Consider the following 20,002-nt stretch of genomic DNA (forward strand, 5'->3'; position numbering starts at 1 on the left):
TCTCTGGGGCTGGACGAGATGGGGGAGATGGGAAAGCTGGGAAGACTCGGTGGGCTGGTCCAGGCATGGAGGCTGGGCTGCAGGGGAGCTCGTGCGGCCACCGGGCAGAAGGCAGGCAGCAAGGTGGGTGGGAGGTAGGATACCATCCCCGAACCTGTCCCGTGTTCTTTTCCTGGAGAAGCAAGAAGAGGGTAGGAGTGGGAGGGATGCAGCAAGTCTAGGCTGGGTGCTCCCCGGGCCCGGGCCTGAGAGGGGCAGGGGACAGCACCCAGGGTGGGGGAGTCCTGGATGAGAAAGGAGGGGAGGGCTTTTGGCTGGAATCCGATTTTCCTTGTGGTGTCCATGGTTTGGCTTGTCTCTTACTGATGTCTCTTCTCCTTGGGTGGCTTCAGTGTGTGTGAGAGAGAGAGAGAGAGAGAGTGTGTATCTGTGTGCACACGTGTTCCTCAGGCTCTGCTGCTCGGTTGTGTCCGTGTGCCTTTGTGCACGTCCGTACCTCCAAGCTTGTGGGCTTGTGCCTGAGCGCGTGTGGAGGGGTGTGCACGTCTGTCCTCATGTCTTCCGTGGCGTGGCCCACATCTCTGTGTGCCTCTGTAGGAGCGCCTACATCTGTGTCTGCATCTCTGTATGTCAGTGTTTACCTCTGTGTGCGTGAGAGGGTCTGTGTGTCTGCATGGACGCAGCCTTCTGAGGGCTGGAGATAAGATTTAGTGCTGATGTGACTTTTACTTGCTCTTGATGTCATGTCTCCTCTGGAACAAAGGGAGAGAGGGAGGGAGGGAGAGGGGAGGGGAATGGGCCTGAAGGGAGAGAGGCTTGTGGCGAGGAAGAAGGGGGCAGAGAGACGGGAGGAAGGAGGGGGGTAAGTAGAGGCAGGAAGAAGAAGTGGGGGGAAGGACAGAAGGGAGAGAACTCAGGGAGGGGAAAGAGCCAGGCCGCAGAAGAAAGCAGGAGGGCTGTCGGGGAGAGGTGGCTGAGCCAGGAGGGGAGGGGAGAGGGTCCATCAGTGCCTTCCCAAGCAAGCAGGGTAGCCGGGGACAGGAAGGGAAGCCGGGCTTGGGGACACGTGGGGAATGAGCCCCTCTGGACGCCGCTGAGCCATTTCTTGGGGGTGGCGCAGTAGCCTGCTGGTTTGGAGGGGGCAGTGCCTGTGCCTGTATGTCGGCGCGTGTGTGTAACACACCCAGGGGTGTGACGCATCTGTGCGTCTCTCTGTGACGTGTCTGCTCGTGTGCCTGTCAATCTTGTCTCCTGTCACCAACTTCCTTCTTTCGGTGCTGGTCCTTTTGGGCTTCTGGTAGAAGGGCAGGGACTGAGACTGGGGGTGGTTTCGGGGCGGGTGGGGCTGGGGCGTCCTCTGTGGCACGATGCTCTGGACTCTGCAGTTGAGATCTTGGAGTCCTCTGTGCCGCCTTCACCCTCTTTGCCCGACCCTCAGCGCTGTGCCTCAGGCCTAGCTTTCTCCCAGGAACCCGGCCATCCTGCTCCCTAGCCCCTGACAACATCTCCTTTTGGGGATTCTGGTTGCACCTCCTCCTTTCTCCCTAGCCTCTTGTAGCAGGGAGAGAAGACCCAGAAGCAGCCAGATAAAGTGCCCGAGGAAAGGACCCTTGGTAATGCCATCCGTCACTGCCAACCTCTTCTCCAGGGGGTGGGAAGGAGGGGCCGATGCCACAGGTGGACGTGCGGAGGGCTTCCCCAGGCTGGTTGGGCACAAGGAAGGAGCAGAGATTTCAGGCCCGGGGGATGGGGGTGGGGCGTGGGGGGGGCGTAGGCTTTAGGGGGTACACCGCAGGCCAGGCTGGCCTGAGCCATGGGTAGACAGGGCAGGGAACCGACCTCCCTGTCACCAAGATGGCTGGTGCTGTCACGCCTGAGGGCGCTGAGCAGCTGGTTGCCGTGGTGACAGAGGGAGAGTGCCGCATGCTAATGAGGCTGCCTGGGAGCTGGGCAGTGGAAGGGTCTGCGAGGGGAGAGATTTGGCTCCGTCCCTACCCCACGCAGCTGCACAGGCCTGTGGGGGACAGAGCGCCAGTCCTAGGGCCGCCAGCTCCTGGGCCTGGATTTCCAAGGCTGGAGACTACAGGTGAGGCTATTTCTGCCTGGAAGAGTTAGGTGAAGGTTTAGGGCTCTAGGTCTGCCTCCTGGATTTAGGGGGTTTGGAAGAAGATGCTGGTAGACCTTGGGGGAAAGTTTGTGGGGGGCATTCAGAGCCAAGAGTAAGATTCAGTCCAAATGCTTGGTCCTCCCCGGTTTTGTGGATAAAACCTTTGTCTTCCCAAGAGCTGTTCGATCCTGATGCAGCTGCCGTCCCCTCCCCCAACTGGCCTGAGACACAGAGGTGGGGGGAGACGCATGCCTTTCCCCCAGGAGAGGAGTAGGGGGCGAGGTGAACCGCTGCCCCACATCTTGCACAGGGTCCAGGCCTTTGGCCCCTGGCCACTCGCTTCCTGACCTTCCGGAGCACAGGCATCCTGGCCTCTGCTTTGTCTCAGAGGCACCTGGAGTCCTTTACCTTGATAATCCCACTCTGGCCTGGTCTTTTGTCCCTAGGGCCACCCTCTCATTGCCACGGCACTGGGATGGTTTCCAGGGGCTGTTCCTTGCCCACCCTTTTGGCTAGAGACCTGGGATGCAGGGTGGGGGGAGAGGGAGGGCCTGGCTGGTCATGTCAGGGAGCCCTGGGGCCTCAGCTTTGCTGGGGGCCTGGTGCTGCCAGCCTCTCTGGGGGAAGGCTTTCTGTGGCTGGTGTTCTCTGGGAACTAGGGTGCTGGTCCATTGGGCCAGAGTCTTTCCCCCTAAGGTTTAGGAAGGCCCGGCTCAGGGCTGACGAGGCTTTTTCAAGGGGCCGAGGTAACCCTGGAAAAAAAATCTCAGCCCATCATGCCCTGAGTCTTGGAGATAGGACTTCTGTTCTCCATTTTCAAAATTCAGCTTTTGGCTCATCTCAGAGAGGGCCAGACCAGAGAAAGGGGGTCCGTAGAGAACCTCTGACCTCTCAGAGAGCCAGACCTCTTGCCCACGGGCCTTGGCCATCCTCTTTGGTTCTTGCTCTCCCAGAGTGTGGGCCCTAGTCTCCTAGTCCTCCCTGTGGAAGGATCCAAGCTCGGGATCTCTGCTCCAGCATTTCCCGGCCTCCTTTCTGCTTCTGCTCTAACTTTGTCCTCCCGAGAGCCCCGCTTTCCTCATAGAGTCCAGGAGCTCGGCAATCCGAATGGAGGTTGTTGGGGAGGTGGGCAGCTGGAAGGACTGGGGCTGGACAGATGCCTTTCCAAAGCCCACTTTGGTGGGAGATTCCTTCTAGGCCCAGGCCCCGCACACCCCCCTCCACCTTCTCTGCCAGCCTCACAGGGGTGAGGGCGAGGGGTGGGGAGTGGGGTCGGACGTCCCCCCTGCCACTTAATCCTGCGCTAACAGGACACTCTCTCTCTCTCCAGGTGGCTTTGATTTTTGTGTCGTGTTTTATTTTTCTCCTCCATCCGAACCGTTTTTTCTCGTTGACTGTTTTTTTTTTCTCTCCGCCTCCCGGAAGAAAAAAAAAAAAAGAAAAAAAGAAAAAGGAAAAAGCAGCCCTCCCAGCCTCATGCTTCTCCTCCTTTTCCTTTTTTTTTCCGGCAAGAAGAAAAAAAAAGAAACCAAAATCTCCTCTCCCCCCTTGCAGTGGCTCCCCGCCCCAGCCCTTCCTCTGTTCTGCCTGTACCCCTCACCCCCTCTGGCCCCCCCTTACTCTCTCTCTCTCTCTCTCTCTCTCTGTCCCCCCCTTGTGCCCTCCTCCCTGTTTCTGGCATCGGGGCCCCTCTCCTCAGCTTCCGGGGCTGGGGGCTTTCCCCTCGATGCCTGTCACAAGTTAAAAAGGGTTTTTAAATTGTGGCAGCAAAAGCTTTTTTCTCCCCTCTCTCTGGCTGATTTTGATGACTCGTGTTTTCTTTGTTTCTTTCCCCTTTTCTTTCTCTTTTCTCCTTTTTTTTTTTTTCCCTTTCTTTCTTTCTCCCCTTCCCCTTTCCAAGGTCCGGCTCACCTGACGTTAAACAGCGAAGGTATGGTTTGAAGTTCTGGTTTGGACTGGATTGGATTGGATTGCCCCCAACCTGCGACTGGATTTTCTGTTCCTCTCCCTGCCCCCTCTCCCTGCCTCCACCTGTCCCACTGCCTTCCTGCCCTTCCTGCCCTTCCTGCCCGCTGCCTCTGTCGTCTCTCCGTGTTCCGGGACTGGGGTGCTGGGGCGGGGGCGGGGCCGGCCCCCCCATCTGTGCTCTCCCCTCCCCCGCCCTCCCTGCCGCGCTCCATCCGCGCTCATGTCACCTTGGTTTCTGACATCAAGAGATGTTGCAACTCCTGCCGCTGTCTCCAAGTCACCCTTTTGCGTTTTCCTGGTAGTGTATCTTCTTTTCCCCTTCTCATGGTGGTGTTTTATTTCCTTCCACTCATTCTGATCATTCTTTCTTTTCTGTGGACCCAAGTACAAAGAGAAAAGCATGGGCTGGAGGAAGAGGCTTCTAGGCAGCCTCGCCACCCTCCCCCTGCTGCTGCAGGGTGTCCCCTCTGTCCACAGCGGCAGCGAAGCAGGGAGAGGCAGGGGATTGGGGTGCAGGATGCCCCCTTTGCACAGCTGTCCCACCGTCCGTCCTCACCAACATCTCTTGACCCTGTTTGACAGATGAGGACATTCAGGCCCAGAGAGATGAGGTGACTCGTTAGTGATTATATGGCCTTTAGTCGGTGGTACCATTGGGGCTGCTTCTCTATTTTTAGCCTCCCTTCAACCAAGTCCCTACCATCTTTAAAAGCCCGGTGTTGAGCAGACCTGACAGCCCAGGGATCCTGACTGTGAACCCACCCCAGCGCTGAGCTCTCCCTGGCCTCCCCATCCCTGATTCTTGAGCTCAGCTATTCTGGACCCTTAGGCACTGCTCCCCAAGCCCAGGGCAGTTCTCTGTCAGGGCTCATTGTCTGTAGAGGGGGGGGGGTCTTTAGCCTGTAGGCAGGAGAGGCCTAGGGGATGAAGACTGGGCTGTGGGGAGAGACTCAGATCTGGAATTTGGGATGGATTTAGGTCTGGGAAGGTGGGGCCCTGGGCTTCTTCCAGGGATGTGAAATCATGGCAGAAACTGGGGGGAAAGGAGGCGTTCTGAGGGGGTGCAGGACAGGGTTGGTTCACTCACCTCCTTCTTGCCTCTCAATGCCTGGTTCTGGGGGTGTTGGTGGTGGCACACCTTTGTCATAGATGAAGACCCAAAGGATCCAGAGCCCCGCTTCCCCCTCCCCTGAAAGGTCCACAGCTCAGGTGTGATTCTAGCTTTACTGGTGGGGATTTGGGATTGAGGTGGAATAAGGGCCCAGACATGGACGTTTAAACTCCATTCTCAAGCCATCCTGTGGGGTCTAGCAATAGGTGTGGGGGCCCCGGAGCCAGGCGCTGGGTGCACGAGTCACTGTCGGGGGTGGGGGGTGTGGAGAGCTCAAGCCAGCCTGGAAGCCAGTGCGATAACATGTGTCTGTGGGGGCTTTGGAGAGGAGGCCGGAGGGTTGATGAGCTGTGTGTTGGGGGGGGTGGGGGGAGGTGGGAAGTGGGAAGTCAGCCCTGAGAAAGGCCTTCCCCACATACATGACGAGCTCCAGTCAGGCAGAACCTCTCTCTTGGTATGCATAGCCCTGCTGAAGGCGCAAAGAACAGACACAAACCATGGCCCTGGCCCTGGGAAGCCCCATGATCTGATCTAACTGGCAAAGCAGGGAACAGAGGTGACAGTAAGAACACTCACTACTGAGTGAACCAGGTGTAGATGGAGAATCAGGTTTGCCTTGAGGACAGGCCAAGAACACAAGAGGCCTTTGGTGTGTGAATCAGGAAGGTCTGGGAGGAGGGGTGCCTGTGTCAGGCTTTTGGAGAAGTTGAAAAGCATGAACTCCCGCCCTGCAGAGAAGGTGCGAGAAGATGCAGAGTGGGGAGGAGAGTGAGCTGAGAATCTGGAAGTAGAAGCTTAGGGGCCTGCAGGTCCCCAGGGCTGGCCTATTTGCATGTTCTTGGGAAGAAGGAGCTCCTGAACCAGCAGGGAGCCCCCTGCTCCTCCCCGCAGTCTCCCCACCCCTGGGCTGAGGGCAGAAGTTGGTGGCTTGAGTCTCACGGGGTCTGTAGGCCTGTTGGGTTTGTCATCTGGCTCCTTCCCCAGAGGCCCCGAAGCAAGTGAGCCCCCAGAAGAGCACCCCTGTGCCCCACCTGTACCTCCAAGCAGGACCTCTACCCTGGAGAGGGCCTTCCATCACCTCAAGGCTGGGGTGGGACTGGCTGGGTAGCCCCCTGTGCCTGACTCCCCAATTCTGCTTCTCCAGTAGGGTCCTTACTGTTCTCCGAGGGGGGGGCCGGGAGAGGAGGAGCCGGCGATGTGCACCAGCCAACGAAAGGTCAGTGACCCCACAGTCCCCAGAGAGCCCAGCCCTCACCCCTTGCAGGCTAAATGCACTTCCTTGGGGGGGGCAGCTGAGTCAACAGAGGTGTGCCCCTTTGTCCCCCCTCCGAGGTCCATGGAGACTGCCGGGCCTGCATCCCTGGGACCTACCCTGGTGTGAAGGGCCACAAACCTCCATTTCTTTCCCAAATCCCAGTTGTCCTAATGACCTTTTTCTAGAACACAGACGACTTTTGGTGGCAGATGTTCAGGCCTGTCCTTAGAAAGTATCTGGGAAGCAGGGTACCTTCCCCATTTAACCATCAAATTCTGGAAGCCTGCTATGCCAGGTACCAGCAGCCCCGGGGGATTCTGGTTAGGAGATGAGGCCTGTATGATAGGTATGCCTCCCCTAAATGAGCCTTCACCACCCTTTGTGGAAGGCCTCGTTGCCCTGGGTTTACAGATGGGGAAACTGACACTTGCCTGAGCCCCCGCAGCTGACTTTCGGTCTGTCTCAGGCCTCTGTAGGTTCTCAGTGACTTTTTCTGCACTCAGGCTGCTTCTCTTAAGAGAATCTCTTTCCGGGGCGCCTGGGTGGCTCAGTCGGTTAAGCGTCTGCCTTCGGCTCAGGTCATGATCCCGGGGTCCTGGGATCGAGCCCCGCATCGGGCTCCCTGCTCCGCGGGAAGCCTGCTTCTCCCTCTCCCACTCCCCCTGCTTGTGTTCCCTCTCTTGATGTCTCCCTCTCTGTCGAATAAATAAATAAAATCTTAAAAAAAAATAAAAAAACAAAAAACAAAACAAAAAGAGAATCTCTTTCCTAAAGAGTTCAGGGGGGCAGTTTGGCAACCCTCAAGGAGCTCAGTGGGTGCCAAGCCCTGGGGCTACTGCGTCCCGAGTCCCGTCTTTGCTCCCTAGTACGTGCTGGGCTGTTGGCTTGGCCTTCCGCCATCCCTGCCTTCTTCCCAACCATTCGGTGTCTCTCTCAGCCCACTCTTGAGAAAGCGGCCAGGCCCTCTACCCTGGAAGTCTCCCCTGAACTCTGCAAGCAAACCCATACGCTGCTCACTGTCGCCTTTGTCTACGCGTCGATTTTATCCCTCACCGCCGTTATCCTGCATCGTTACTGTCACTCCCCTGTTTGCCTCCTCCTCCCCCCAGACCGAGCTCCCTGAGGGCAGGGGTGGGGTGTTGTCATTTGTCCACCCCCAGCACTTTACACAGCTCCTGGCACCAATGTGGGCATGTGCTTGACAACTTTATTTTAAAGATTTTATTTATTTATTTGACAGAGAGAGACACAACGAGAGAGGGAACACAAGCAGGGGGAGTGGGAGAGGGAGAAGGAGGCTTCCCGCCGAGCAGGGAGCCCGACGCGGGGCTCGATCCCAGGACCCTGGGACCATGACCCGAGCCGAAGGCAGATGCCCAACGACTGAGCCACGCAGGCGCCCTCGGCAAACTTTATTTATTTATTTATTTATTAAAGATTTTATTTATTTTTCAACAGAGAGAGAGAGAGACAGCGAGAGAGGGAACACAAGCAGGGGGAGTGGGAGAGGGAGAAGCAGGCTTCCCGTGGAGCAGGGAGCCCGATGTGGGACTCGATCCTAGGACCCTGGGATCATGACCTGAGCCGAAGGCAGACACTTAATGACTGAGCCACCCAGGCGCCCTTGGCAACTTTATTTTATATGGGTGAATGGTCTCTGTTCTCAAGGGGCTCACTGACATTCTAACAAATAACTACAAGAAAGCGTGGTCCGTGCAAAGTGTATGAAAAGTGCAGACTTGGTCCAAGAGGAGTTAACTTATTCATTCATTTAGAGAGAGAGGCCACACGTACACACACACACACACACACACACACACACAGTTACACACCAGTGCGAGAGTCATTTATTAGTGGCATGGTTTACAGTTTACAAAGCTCCATCCCATCTGTTCTACTTCCAGATGGCACAGCAACCTGTGAGGTAGGTCAACGGTCAGCCCCTTTGTCCAGCAGAGAAAGCTGGGGCTTAGAGATTTGCCTCTTGGTCAAGGTCAGGTCTTCTTTCTCGCACCACACTTCCTCTCCAGGGAGCAGTACAAGATGTTACTAGGCAGTAAGTGCCAAATGAGCAGAACAGACAGCTGGAGTGCTTGAGAGTAGGGAGGGGCGACGGAGGGCTGGAGACCTTCCCAGAGGAGGGCTTTGAGCTGGGCCCAGAAAGGAGGCCACTGCTCTGTCCCTCACGGCTCTGTGACAACTGGTCTCTAGCCACATTCAGCTTGACTGGGGACACTTGTGGGGCTCCCCACTCCCTGACCGTGGGAGGTAAACAAGAATCAGCCCTGACCCCCTTTCCTGTGCGGGGGTGGGGTGGGGGGTGGGCACCAGGAGCTGAGATTGTTGCTCAAGCACTGCGGGGAGTTGTAGTCCCGGGGGGTCTGTGCGCAATGGTGGCTGACAGCGCCCCTTGGTGCTTTGAGTCTGGCTCCTCCCAGGTCTGGTTTGCGGCCCCCTGAACACCCTGGGTGGGCATCCTTATGGCCACAGAGGCCCCCATCAATCCCTTGAGGTCCTGCTGCCCTCGTCCCCATTCGGGGTCTGTCTCTGTCCTTCCCACCATCTTTGGGTTGTCTTGTTCACATTTGCTCACCTCCATTCTGTCCCTCTCTTCCAATTCTTTCCCACCCCGTCTCGCTGCTCCAAGCCCCTGTCCATCTCTGGGCCTATCCGGGTCGCTGGTGCAATTGGAGAACGCGTAGACTCCTCCGACTCCATGGCTGGCTTTGCCTCCTCTCCTAGGAGATCCGAGGCAGGGCCTAGAGGAATCGAGGAATGGCCGTGTTTCTTCATTTCACCTTGGCAGCTGTGGTCCAGCCCCTGGCCCTCCTCTCTGGTCTCTTTTGTTCTGGCCCCATCGCTTCTTCACGTGATTGCTTTATTCTTTCTTTCTGTTTGACTGTGCCTTTAATGATAGTTCCTTTGACTGCAGTGAAGGTGAGGGAACGGGAGGGGAGGCCTGGCTTCTGGGAAGGACTAGTACGTGTGGCAAACCCAAGGTCAAACGCGTCCCCTTCCCTGGTCCTTGAGCCCCCTTGGCTCTGCCAGGACTTGGGCAGCAGGCCTAGTTGCTATGGAAACGGCCAGGCCCCGAGAAAGCCTTGGCTTCCATTCCCTAGAGGCCCCTGTCCCCCTTTCCTTGCTGGCCCTGTTCTGTCCCCCCTCTCCTGTCCCCCCTCGGCTCGCTGCTTGCCTTTAACCAGACTGCTTCGCTCTGTCACCTCTTGCTCCATCCGTGCTCTGAGCCGGCTCCATGTCCCTTCTGCCTCTGATGGCCATCTTTCCCCCTCTCTGTGGCCCCCCTCTGTGTGGCCCTTCTTCCTCACGTCCCCTTCACATCTCAGCCTCTCTCCTCTATGTTTTCTGGCCCTTCTCGCTGGAGCCCGAGGGTAGGCAGAATGGGGTTCCGACTGTCCCCTTGTTGCTCCCGCCCCCACCAGCCTCACGGCCTCGTGGCCTCAGGAAACCGGGCCTTGCCAGCTGCAGTGGGTGCGGTGCCAGGCTCTGGGGCAGCAGCTGGTGCCTTGGCACCCGGAGGCAGTGAGGATGGAGTCTATGGGCAGCGTGCCCGGAGGGAGAGAAGCAGGGCTGTTGTGTGCCGGGGAGGGGCATCTGCGGGAAGCGCACCTGGGTCGCGGCCGCTCCCACACATGGTGCTTGCTACTGTGGCTGGGCTCACAGGGGCACAGGTGTCTTCAGAGGGCTGTGCGTGTGCCCCGGCATTGCGCCCTGCTCCTTCCTGGGCCTGGTGGCCTAGACTGAGAACCCCTGCGCTCCATGAGGGCCTGAGGCCGGCCATCCCTGCCCTCATCCACCCTGTGAGGTGGGCGGGATGAGCCATTGCAGCGCTGTGTGCTGGGGAGAGTGAGCCCCTGTCACCGTCACGTCCTCTGCTGTGCCCTGACTCTGTGCCCCGTTCTCTTCCTCCTGTGTGTGCTCTAGCTTGCGGAGGTGTGGGGCTGGGACCCCAACGTGCCTCCGCACAGCTGTTGTCCTGTCACTTGTCACCCACTTACAGACGCTGCAAATCCCTAGGGTCTCCCAGTCTTTTTTTGCTTCTGCTTGAAAAGTGCCCTTGGAGGGAGCCCTGTGCCAGGTGCTTACACACACACACGCACGCACGTGCGCACAAGACCCACAGCCGTCTGCTGGCACTCAGAGGTCCTACCCCTGCCCTCTGGGGCCCTTGAGAGGCTCTCCACCTAGGGCCCGTCTGCACTCGCCTCTCAGGTTGGAGTAGAAGATGGGGCTGGGGATGGTAGCTGGCCTGCGGTCATCTGTATAAGCCTCACCCGGTGGCCCACAGCTCCCCAGTGCATATCGTTGTCACCTGCATTGTCCTCCCGTGTGTCTTCCCGATGCCTTACCCCACCCCACCGCTCCCCATCCTCCTCTACTGCTCCCTGCCGCCTAACAGGCCTGCTCCCATCCCCCCACAAGAGGCCTGAAACGGCCCCGGGCACTGAGAATGACCATCGCCAGAGAAGGGGCAGGGGTGGAAGGCGGGCTGCGCTCAGGAGACCCTCGGTGCCCCAGCCTTAGGGGAGGCACTCCAGGGAGAAGGCAGGTGGAGGCTCTTCCGCATCCCTTTGTTCAGGGGAGTGGCCGATGGAGGGTTGGCCGGGGAGGAGAGAGTGCAAACGTCCTCTTTTCCTGGTCCCGTGGCAGCTAAATTGTCAGTTGTCAGTGTGAGAGCCACTTAACAGCCTCCTGCTTTGGAAATGGACACGGGCGGAGTGGACTTCTGACAGTCAAGACGTCTGGGTCCAGAGAGGAGGGTGGACGGGCGGGGGAATGGAAGAAGGCCTGAAGCTTGCAGAGGGGGCTGTGGGGCTCCCGCCGGTGCCCAGGACCCACGCCCCGGGCCGTTGGAGGGGCCGCGGGAAGTCTGGCGTGCCCAGCCCCACTCAGCCTCTCCTGTTTCCCCACACCGCGGCATCCAGGCAAGGAGGAGTTTGTGGCGACCTTCAAAGGCAACGAGTTCTTCTGCTACGACCTGTCGCACAACCCGATCCAGAGCAGCACGGACGAGATCACGCTGGCTTTCCGCACGCTGCAGCGCAATGGGCTGATGCTGCACACGGGCAAGTCGGCCGACTATGTCAACCTGTCCCTCAAGTCTGGGGCTGTCTGGCTGGTCATCAACCTGGGCTCAGGAGCCTTCGAGGCCCTCGTGGAACCCGTCAACGGCAAGTTCAACGACAACGCCTGGCACGACGTCCGGGTCACCCGAAACCTGCGCCAGGTAGGGGGAGCAAGAAAGAGGTGGGGGGTGGGGTGGGGGTGGGCAGCTGTACTGGGGCGGATGGGAGCGCTGCGAGGGGGCAGCCTGCGCTGTGGGTGTCAGGAGTCAGGGCCTGGCCCATGAGGTGTGGTTCTGGAGAAGTTCCAGGCTTGGGGTGTGAGGGCCCAGGAGCGCGGGGCCGCGGGCAGGCTGCAAGCAACAGGAAGCCCAGTGGAGAGGAGACTGTAGAGCGGCCCGGGGCGGGGGCCTGAGGGAAGGGAAAGGGCCTGGCTCGCACTGGTGGCCGCTGCTAGGCTTTCAAGGGCCCCAGGCTAAGAAGTCAGGTGACCTGGCAGGAGGGCAATTTGGGAGATGGGAGGAGGGCGGTAGAGCCTGGGTGGGTGGGCCCTGGGAGCCTGTGGAAAGGCTCTGGCCTGGCATAGTAGCTGTGGGTACCCTGATTCTAGGGCGGAAGGGCGCAGATGTACACGTGGGGACAGAGTGCGGCCTGCCCTCAGGCGGGGCCTTTCCAGAGCAGAAGCAGGGATGGGGTCCGGGCAGGGTCGAGGTCCTGCAGGTGTGAGGGAGAGCAGGACTGCAGGGTGTGCTCGGCCCCGCCTCTCCTCAGGGCGGCACACTTCCTTCTCCTTGCTCTTCCCAGAGGGCCCAGCAGCCCACGGCGATCTTTCCGTGGCCCTCGGGCCCCTTGCAGGAGCCCAGAGGAGGCCCTTGGGCCAGCCCCTGCAGGAAGGACGAGATTCTCTGCAGTGGCTCCTCAGCTCTGGCTCCCAGATGGACCACCTGGAGAGGGTATCAGCTCTACCATCTTCGTGGTGGCCTCCGTGCCACTTATAAGGACCAGGGTGGCTACGGTGGGTGAGGCCATCTCTCTGGCCAGGCTTCTGCTTGACACCACCCCCCCCCCAACCCCCCGGTTCCGATCCTGCAAGCTCCTGCCTCAAGCAGAGTCCCAGCCAGACCCTTCTTCAAACCAGCGCGGCCACTGTGCATCCAGTGATGCTTGTCTCCACCTCCTGACTCCTTTTTCTGTTCCCTCAGGCAGGAGCCAGGGGCCTGGGCTTCTGCTGGTCCTTTTCTCTTGGATGCACTGCTCTCTCTTGCAGCGAGTGGCCGGGAAGCTCATCCAGCTCCATTTCCAGCGGGCCGAGTGCCGCCAGGAACGCGGACCGTCTCTGTCCCAGGAGGCACTTAACCGCTGCTGGGTTAGGCCTCCTCTTGCTAGTTCCCTTCCCTGTACTTCCGAGTTCTAGCCATGCGGCAGCTAGCCTTCCGCTGCCTCTCCTCCTCATGGTCCTCACCGTGCTCCTTCTCCGGCCCCCGTCCTCCCTGACGGGCTCCTCCGTGGGAGTGGGGATCCCGGCTGACCTCACACTCTTCCTCCCTGTTCTTCACCACCCCTGGGGGATGGTTGAATGGGGAATCCACCTCCTTTGGCGCCTTCCCCCTTGCTGGGAGGCCTCCGTGACGAATCCTGCTGCTCTTTCCTGAGCCTGCTACTTGCCGTGGTTGTGGGGCTCCTACCTCTGGGCCTGTTCTCTGTGCTCCCCGTCCTCCACGGGGTACCAAGCCCGGTGCCCTGCCTTGCTTCCCGTCACATCGTTCTCTGACCAGAGGTCGGTCCTGTGTTGTCTCTATTGTCTGAGCGCACCTGAGCGTGTCCCGTACATTCGTTCCACTTGTAGGTGCCATGCACACGGTGCCCGCTGGGGGCCGGAGGGCTTGTTTTGGTACTTCTTGCTGGTTTTCCCTCCGCAGGACCGGTGCTGTCACCCGGTACCGACCTCTGGCAACACGCTGCAAGCCCAGGGTCCCCATCCACGTGTTGTTGGTCAACAAACGTATTGTGCATCCACACTGGGTACAGAGGGAAAAAAGGCAGTCCACGCCCTCCCAGCCCTTTGGCTCCCGAGGAGACAGGAGGAGTCTGTTAAAAGTGAGCAGAGCAAAACTACACAAGTGCCAAGGGAGCAGCAGGGACCCTAAAAGTCCTAGGAGCTTGAGAGTCACCAAGAGGAGACTAGGGGAGGCGGATGAGGTCTGGCCTCAGCAGTACTGAGTGTAGACAGTGACCCACGGTGGCCTCTTCCTCAGCTCCCAGAGTCGGGGGTTCAGGCTGGTAACTGCTGAAAATCACTTCCCCCTGGCCTTTTTTCTTTTTCTTTTTTTTTTTTTAAGATCTATTTATTTATTTGAGAGAGCGAGCGCACGCCTGAGTGGGAGGAGGGGCAGAGGGAGAGGGGGAGAAATCTCAAGCAGACTCCCAGCTGAGCACAGATTCCAACATGGGGCTCGATCTCAGGATCATGACCTGAGCTGAAATCAAGAGTCGGACGCTTAACCGACTGAGCCACCCAGGCGCCCCCTCCCCCCGCCCCGGTCTCTTACGACGGGTCAGAGCAGAGTCCGGTCATGGTGACCCCAACACAGGCCTCCAGGGCCAAAGAGGGTGTCTGCCCAAAGACTTTGATTGCGAGTGCGGTTTAGGAAGGGTTTCTGGAGGGATCCACATCCATACATGCGAGGTGCAGTCCTGTTTTTGTCACTGTGACGATCCCCGAGAAGGTCAGCCTCGGGCTTGTGCTCTGGACTCACTGTCCCCACTCAAGGCCCAGCCTGTGGCTGAGTCCATCCTTACCAGGCCCTTCGAGTCCCTGGCTTTTTTTGGGGGTGCTCCTGTCATCCCTAGAGCTGTGGTTCTCAACCAAGGACAACGTGTCCCCTCAGACCCCCTGGGGAGACACTGCCGATGAGACAATGCGTTCCAGCCCTGTCATCACATTCCTTCTGCGTGGTCGATATTCGTGTTCATTTCTTCTCTCTACCAGGTGGTCCCATGCTTGAGGGCTTAAAACCAGCAGCTAGTGCGCATTTGTAGCTGTTTTTCAAGTGTTTTTTCTGGTTCGTTTAGGTGCTTTCTTGAAGCTGGTTGGTGAGATTTTGGACATGAAGACCCAGCCGATCTATTTCACCCCAATATCACACTGTCTCTGATGCCCTGGGAACAACTCCTCTTCCCTTACAAACCAGAGGAAAGCAAGCCTCTCCCTCCACCCCTCTGAAGTGTCTCAGGACTGTGTTCTTTCTTTTTACAGCGTTTCTCGGAAGACACTGACAATCTCTTTTCTTTTTGTATCTCACCTAATTTTCATGAACCATCCTGTGCAGTGGGACATACTCCCATTTTATCAATGAGCAAATTGAGACTTCACAGGTTAGAGAGCTTGCCCCCCCAAACCCCCCCCCTTATCTGCTTAGGAAAGGGTAGGACTGGAAGTCAGAAGTCGGTCTGACTTTGAAGCTACGCCCATTTTCCTGCCTCCCAGGGAGAGCCTGGTTGTTGTCGCTGGTGCAAAGTGCAAAGGCTGCTCGAATTCGTAATTTGTCTTGTGGATCTGCCATTCTTGGATGTTCCCGAATCTCGAAACCATCTGAGCGTTCTGAATACCTCTCTGAAAAATGGGTCCCTGCGATCCCTGAGTAGAGTGAGCACCTCTTCTCTGTCCTGAGCTGCTCTTCCTCAAGCTCTGCGAAGGTTGCCTTCATCCAGAGTTCTGTGATTTATGATTTGTGTGTAGAGTCCCCGTCTTGACTTTCTTGAGGGGTTAGAGCTACAGCCAGAGTTCAAGGTAGGGAGGGGGCTAAGTTGCCCCTGGATATAATGGCTGAGCCCCACCCCCACCCCCATGACTTGATGCCTTCTTCCTTCCTCCTTCGCTATCATTCTTGTGCTCTTGGACTCCAGGAGTCCTCTGTTCCTAGAGTGCGGAAGAGCCTTTACCACTCATGTGCTAGTGGGAAGCCTAAGTCTTCCGCATCCTGACATTCGGGAAGGCACGGGCTGCTCCGTGGACCCCTTCCTTGTGCTGTGTCACAGGCCACCAGGAGTGGCTTCCAGTACCCTCTCCACTCTAGTTAATTTGGCCACAGTCGCCTTGGGTTTTGGGTTCTGGACCTGCCACTGCCTCACCTACTCCAACCTTGCTATTTTTCAGAGGAGGCCGGGATGTCCTGACATTAGTGGCAGGCCCAGGCTTTGAACTCACATCTCTTTCCTCTCAATCCTGCTTCTGAATTTGCTGTTCTACTTGTTAAAAATTAAAGTTGTCCAAGAAAGTTGAAAACGTTTTTTTTTTTTTTAATTTTAGTCTCTGCAACCAGTTCTAGTTCAAAAAGAATAATAGTAGTTGGATTTTTACCTCTGATCCCCAACCACCCCCCCCCCGCCCCCCGCCACGCCTTTTTTTTCTGCCTTGCTAAACTAGACAGGGATATCAGACAACTCTTCCTTTTGGGGTGCAATTGGTTTAGCTGCCCTGGAACTAATTGTCCCTTGTCCTGACTGGTTGGCCTCTTCACTTCGCAACAGCCCCACCGGCAGTATAATTCTCGAATCCTGGGTTAGCGCCTCGCACTGGTCACTGCATCTGACATTCGACTCTTGCCTTCCCGTTATGTAAACTGCTTCTGCATCACTAATAATTGATATTGGTTATCTGGCACTTCTTCTAGCTGCTATATGTAGAATTCTGTTATTTTTCATTATACGAGGCCCTTATTAATTGTCTTTCTGAATTAGTCCTGTGCCCACCGGTGATAATAATGCTGTAACTAATGGATCTGTCCCTAGAATACTTCTTGAAATCGCGCTCTCGGGTGTGCAGTTTAGTGTTTAATGGCTATCGAGCAATGGTATCCCACCATTTCTGATACCCTCTGTGAAGCTGCCTCAGTCCCTTTGATTTCTCCTCCACAAGGACAGGGTTATTGGGAAGGTGATTGTTGCCTCTGCCTTTGGCCTTGAGAAGAGAAAATAAACAGGGCCACATGGGGGTGCGGACTCTAGAGACTGGGAAAGAAGAAGCTGGCTTATGGCTTAGGGAGGAGTGAGGGGTTTTAGAGGTGGGTGGGCCTCTGCGTTCCTTTTTATGGTGTGGTGTGTGGGGGATATGGATTTCTGGTGCTGGCTGGGGGGAGTGGAGGCTCAGGGGTCTGTGGGTGTGCATGGAAGGAGGCTGGGCTGCTGGGAAAGCCTTACCAATTCCAGGGACTTGCAGGGGTGGTGGTGGGGGCACTTTATTCCAGGATGGGTGGCTGCCCAGAGGAGCATAAGGGACCGAGGGTGGGGTGTTTGAAGAACCTGGGGAACTTTGAGGGGGGGAATGGGCTCTGGAAAGTCAAATTAGGCAGGAAGGAGGGATCAGTGATGAGTAGGAGAGAGGAAGGAGAGGAATGAGATATGCCGTGAACATGAACCCTCTGCCAGCCCACGGAGGGCAAAGTTTCCTTTTCCCTGTTCTGGTGGCGACTCTCTCTCTCTTCTTTTCTCAAGGAAGAGAAACAATAAAAGAGAAGGTGCCCCCTTCCCTCCAATACTCCCTGGATCGATTTGCCTATCCTCCATGCCCAGGAAAAGCAGACCCCTATATCCCTTCCTATGCTCCTTGGGAACCTCTTCCCTTTGCCTCCAAATGAAATTGCCTCTCATTCTAGCCAGTCCTGTGATTCTCTAGGGGCGTTGGGCACCCTTCTCCCGGCCTGACAGCCAGCTGGCCCATCACCAACCAGTTAACCCATTAACTCAATATGGTCACTGGTCAGCCAGTTGGCCAGTTCTCTAGAAGGCCATCTGGTTGACCAGTTAGCCAACAACCCATTGTCCATTACCCGAGTCAATAGCCCATCCCTTCTCACATCCCTTGTTCCCCCCCTTCCTTCCCCTCAACTCCCTAACATTTCAGCTGAAAGGACTTACTAATACTGCATAACTGGGTCTGCTTCTTAACCCCCTGCCTTCCCTCTCTCACCCTCTGTTGGAAAACCCCGTTGCCGACTCTGTGTGTGTTACTAACACGCTTATAACCCAGGGGACCAAGGGATGGCAGGGACAGGTGGGGTGAGGTATGAGTGAAAAACCGAACTAACCTTTCTGTCTCATTGCGGAATGTCGGCCATCTTTAAGTCTTTGCTTTCCTGGTCCAGTTCTTTTGTTGTTTTCTTCTCTACTAACCAAGGTCTTTAACTGTTCCCCTTCTCTGCAGCCGGCTCTTCCGGGAGGGGTTGCGGGGGTAGAGGAATCCAGAGGAGGGGTTGGGAGGGGGGATTGGGAAAAGAAGGGATTTAATTTTTTTGTGTGTTTTATTTCTCCCTCCCATTATAATTTAATTTTCTTTAAACAGAATGCTTTAGCTGAGCCTAAGGTGGGAGGGTCTGAACCACCAACCAAATATATATGGATATATATTTTTCCTCCTTCCTTGAGTTTCACAGTTGGTCATTTTATTTTTCTTTTCTTTTCGTTCTGTTCTTTCGTTGTTGTCTTTGTTGTTGTTGTTTTTTTTTGACCCCCCCCACCCCTCCCCCATATCTCCGGTGAAGCACGCAGGGATTGGACACGCTATGGTAAACAAACTGCATTATCTGGTAGATATCACTCTAATTGTCTTACCGTTTGGTTTGCCGTGGGTTTTTTTAACTGTTCGATTCTCCCTCTTTTGTTGGTTCCTTTCCCCGTTTGGTTTTGGTTGTTTTGCTCTTCCGATTGTTTTTGGCGTCCTGGACAATCTTTAGATTTTGCTTCTCTCTTTTAGTTTTCCTCTTTCCCTTTTCTTTCTTTTTTGGCCCAAACTCAAATCCAAAAGACAAATGGAAATCGAGGAATTTGGCCTGTCCTTGCTCTAACCCTGAGTCCTGAATTCAGATTCCTGGCCAGAGAGACTTGGGGGCAGGCCCCATGTTCATCGGCTCTGGTTAGACCAGCCCCAATGCCAGGCTGCTGATTTCTATTGCTTTATTTTGTTCCTTTTCCCCCACACCCCCCACTCCCTCGTTTTTTCTCTTTGATTTAGTTTCTTTCTTGGTCTCCTGAAAATCCATGGAAAACACCATCCCATGACATGCTACGCTCTGGTCACTGTCAGCTCCTGGACAGGCCCCTCCAGTTGGGAGTGGGGGGCTGGGGCTGAGCCTCCAGTGGCAGCCAGCTGGGCAGGTTCTGTAGGGGGGGCGGGGATGGCCCTGGGAGATGTGGAGCGGCCCGGGACCAGTTCACACCAGTTTGGGTGCTGTTCTATGCTGGCTGCCAGGGAAGAGGTGACATCCCCTCCCTCCCTCCTCAGCCTTGAGGGTTCGTGGTTCCGTCTCCCCCAACATTTGCATGGCATGAATGGTCTTTTCCCCCCAGGAGGGATAGCGGCCAGTTCCCCCCACCGCTCTGCTGTTCGGACTAACACTGTGTTTCACACTGTCTTCCTTCCCCCCGCCCCCCGCCCCATCTCCCCTGACCTCCGTCCCCCTGCCTGTCCCGCATGGCCTCTGACGGGGTGGTTACCTTCCCTCGTGAGGGGACGAGAGGAGGAGGTGCAGGAGGGGTGAAGTGGGGCCCCCTGTTGCCAAACTCCTCTGTTTGGGTTGGGCTCGGTCCCGGTGAGTGTTGGTGTGGGTGTCTGTGTAAACGCAGCTGGTGTGTGTTGGTGTGTGGGTGCGACTGTGGGTAAATGTTGGTGTGACATTTAGGGGGTGTTAGTGGGAGACTGTGCTGTGTGTCTGTGGGCTTCTGCTGGTGACTCCACACGTGTGAACGCTGGTGTGAGCTGCGGGCTGTGGGATGGTGCGGAGGTTTGACCCTGGGCAGGGCTCTGCGGGGAGGCGAGCAGTGGGGGCCGGCCCTCAAGTCTTGGGCTGTGATGGGCAGGAGCAGGGCAGGAGCAGGGCAGGAGCTGGGGCTGGCCCTTTGCTCCTCGCCTCGCCTCAGCGCGTGTGCCTGCTGGCTGTGCTGGTGCCATCCCCTGGGATTCCCTCGTGCCTGCCCGTCCCGGCTCTGCAGCGCCAGGCAGTTAGTCATCGCCTATTAATAATGCAGAGTGATTGAGCACCAGGCTGGGGACCCCGCAGATGGACGTGTCTGCTCCCGTGGGGCCCATGCTGCTTGGGGCAGCTGCCTGGCCTTCCCAGCCTCCCTGATCTGTGAGGCTGCCTGGCTGGCCACGAAGGAAGCTTGCTGGCTGGAGCTCCCAGGCAGAGCAGCTCCTCGGCCTCCCCAGGGGCTCGACCTGTGAGGCTATGTCTGGCCTGTCCTGATGTTTTCACAGGCTGTGTTTCCCTTTTACCCACAGACCCGTGGTGGCCCTGTCCTCTGCCCGGTCCCCGAGGCAGTGCCCACAGCCGCAGTCATCATCCCAGCCCTTCCCCATCCGAGACCTCTTCTGGTCACTCCAGGCATCCTGGCGTTCCAGTAGAGCCAGGTGGTGGTCCCGGCGCCATGCCACCCACAGGCTCTGCTCTCCAGCGGCTGCTTCTAGAAGTTAGCTTCGGTCCACC

The 20,002-nt window shown here is 57.1% G+C and overlaps 1 protein-coding gene across 9 annotated transcripts in view; it reads left to right on the forward strand.

The window, feature by feature from the left end:
* Positions 1-20,002, forward strand: part of NRXN2 (neurexin 2) — a 97,441-nt gene that overhangs the window by 12,323 nt on the left and 65,116 nt on the right. For 3 of the 9 annotated variants that reach the window (XM_088017576.1, XM_028118439.1, XM_088017579.1), the window contains exons 3-6: positions 4,008-4,037; positions 6,331-6,402; positions 11,385-11,686; positions 18,062-18,085. In XM_088017576.1, coding sequence (XP_087873702.1) covers positions 4,008-4,037; positions 6,331-6,402; positions 11,385-11,686; positions 18,062-18,085 — 428 coding nt within the window. Of the gene's footprint in view, positions 1-4,007; positions 4,038-6,330; positions 6,403-11,384; positions 11,687-18,061; positions 18,107-20,002 lie in introns of all 9 variants that reach the window. The other 6 variants (XM_088017575.1, XM_028118436.1, XM_088017577.1 and 3 more) reach the window with 4 other exon arrangements.

This window comes from Eumetopias jubatus, unplaced genomic scaffold (assembly GCF_037043125.1).
Source record: "Eumetopias jubatus isolate StellerSeaLion01/CBP00866 unplaced genomic scaffold, mEumJub1_p1.0 scaffold_13, whole genome shotgun sequence".
In the NCBI taxonomy this organism is placed as follows: Eukaryota; Metazoa; Chordata; class Mammalia; order Carnivora; family Otariidae; genus Eumetopias; species Eumetopias jubatus.